The following is a 2,688-nucleotide window of genomic DNA, read 5'->3' on the forward strand; positions in this document are numbered from 1 at the left end:
TGTCAGACCTGTGGGAAAAGTTTTAACCAAAAAATTCATTTAGTCACTCACATGAGAATTCACACAGGTGTGAAACCTTTCTCTTGTCAGACCTGTGGAAAAAGTTTTAGTACAAACAACAGTTTATTCATGCATGTAGGAACTCACACAGGTGAGAAGCCCTTCTCATGTCAGACCTGTGGGAAAAGTTTTAACCAAAAAAGCGGTTTAGTCTATCACARGACAACTCACACAGGTGAGAAGCCCTTCTCCTGTCAGACCTGTGGGAAAAGGTTTAATCAAAAGGTCCATTTAACGTCCCACATGAAACTTCATACAGGTGAGAAACCCTTCTCCTGTCAGGCTTGTGGAAAAACATTTTTTTTCGAAAGTATCGTTATTTCTCACATGAGAACTCACACAGGTGAGCGGCCTTTCTCATGTCAGACCTGCGGGAAAAGTTTTAACCAAAAAATTCATTTAGTCACTCACATGAGGACTCACACAGGTGAGAGGCCGTTTATGTGTACGACTTGTGGAAAAAGTTTTAGTCAAAAAGGCAATTTAATAATCCACATGAGAACTCACACAGTTGAGAAGCCTGAGTGTTTTAAGAGTTCCCAGAACATGTAAAAAAATCTACTTTAATTCAAGTTGACCTTTGTTTAGAAGAGAGCTCTGTTATCATCCAGTTAAATCCCATTTATTCCTCTCACCACACTATTTAAAGACAAACTGAGACAAAGACTGAGTCAGTGTTTAAACTGTGGCTGTCAGAGGTAGTTTGTTAAAAATGTAGAAACCTCTAGAGGAAAATGTACACAGAGACATGAGGTGTTCAGATATTTCAGGTTAATTGTTGAAATAGTTTCTTTATGTTGTTTCAATAACAGATTATTTTTGATGTWCAGTTACATTGTTGTCTCTTTGTCCTGCAGACTGTAGAATCTGTAACACGTTTTATCAACAAGCTGCAGTTAAAACTGTTCAGACTTTGAGTCAAGTCATTAATAAAACATGTTTTTATCTCAACAAGGTGTTTTCGTTGTTAGTCTGTAGTTTTGACCGCACACTCACAGTGTGACAGCAGCCAGTCACATCCAGCTTGTATCATTATTTAATAAATCATTTTTAAATTTAAGCACAGTTCTGATTGCAGGTGAAGCCAGACACACCGCAAAACAACTAAGAGAAAATGATTACAAATTAGTGATGTTACGCTCGACACTGTTTTGAGCGAATGAAGCAGAAGTGTGGTAAGATGGTGTTGGGAGCGCTGCTTCAGCACGCTGATAATCACGTGACTAATCCAAACAAGACTTCGTTACGTCACATGTTGAACTGTTTCAACCTTTGAAAAGGACCTGATTCATGTAAAAGCAGTGTTTTTTAAGGGGAGGTGCCACGTGAAAGAGTCTTCTACACTGGAGAGGGAGCAGCAAAGAAGAGCAACAGATTGACCATCTCAGCCGAAATAATCTTATTTTTAAATAAAAATTATTTTTGACCCCGCCCCCCCCACACTGCACGTAAATTTCCATTTTAGTCCTCATTTTAAAACACTTTTTACTGATTTATTATTTCTTGCCAAAGAGTATTTATGTAAAGATCCTGTTGAATAATGAACTTCTGTTTCAGGGATAAATATGTAGAAGAAAGTTGTGTGAGGTATTTGTAAAACTGAAATAACAGATATTTCAGACTTGCTGTGTGATCATGTTTTTTAATATAGAAACTGTAGAAAAATGCTATGATTAATAAAAACAATGCAGACTTTTATTTACATGTGATATTTAGCAAAGCAATAATTATGAACAATAAGCTTCAGGTTTATATAAATAAGATCACAGCTGCTTCATCACATACAGGATTTTGTGACGGCACAGCCACATTTTACTGTAATATTTTATTATTATTCTTAAAGAAAACAGTCAGGATGTTGAAGATGTGTGTAGAAGTTTTATTATCCAGAACAGAGGCTGACTGGTTCATCAGTTTGTGCTTCTTTGTTTCATGAAGCTGGAATGTTAAAGCTTGGCCAACAGATGGAGAAACACTTAAATGGATCAATTGATACGAAACACTGAGTCATTTTTTAAATTGAACAAAATCAAACATTAACAAAAAAAAAAACTATGACATTCTCATCAACAAAAATCAATAATTTCCATTTGTATTTAGAGCACAACTTCAATCTTATAGAACAAGAACTTTTTTCTTTCTTTTTAACAAAGCTTAAGTGTAGAAGAGGATTAGAGCCACTGGGGAAAAAAGGAATTCTGACTTTAATCTCAGAATTCTGAGATTAAAAAGTCAGAACTCCTTTTTCTCCCAGTGACCCTAATCCTCTTCTGTACGTAAGAAACAAAAAATAGAACTAAAAATAAAATAAAATAATTTAAGGAGTTATTAACTGAAATTTCTTCATTAATTTGTACAATTTTTCAGCTTTTGCATTTTCGTTCATTACAGCACAGAATGAGGGAGAACATTTTGAAAATCAACATTTAAGTTTATAAAATTTCGCAAACACTGAGTCCTTTCAGCACAATTAATTCATATTGATTCAGTGATTCAGAAAGCCTCGGTTTATCCATCACTAGTACAAAACAAAATTAGACTAAAAATAGTTTAAAATGATTTGAACAATTAGTTTTTACATTTTATACAAACCGATTAGAGCCGCTCTCCAGTAGGTGACGGTAACGC

At 34.9% G+C, this 2,688-nt stretch overlaps 1 protein-coding gene across 1 annotated transcript; it reads left to right on the plus strand.

Annotated features, from left to right (window-relative positions):
• Positions 1-6: 6 nt before the first annotated feature.
• Positions 7-1,011, plus strand: LOC106534327 (gastrula zinc finger protein XlCGF57.1). The gene has a single exon (XM_014030927.1). The coding sequence runs from the start codon at positions 52-54 to the stop codon at positions 610-612; it is 561 nt and encodes a 186-aa protein (XP_013886381.1). The 5' UTR covers positions 7-51; the 3' UTR covers positions 613-1,011.
• The last annotated feature ends 1,677 nt before the right edge of the window (positions 1,012-2,688 follow it).

Source organism: Austrofundulus limnaeus, unplaced genomic scaffold, assembly GCF_001266775.1.
Source record: "Austrofundulus limnaeus strain Quisiro unplaced genomic scaffold, Austrofundulus_limnaeus-1.0 Scaffold1143, whole genome shotgun sequence".
NCBI lineage: Eukaryota > Metazoa > Chordata > Actinopteri > Cyprinodontiformes > Rivulidae > Austrofundulus > Austrofundulus limnaeus.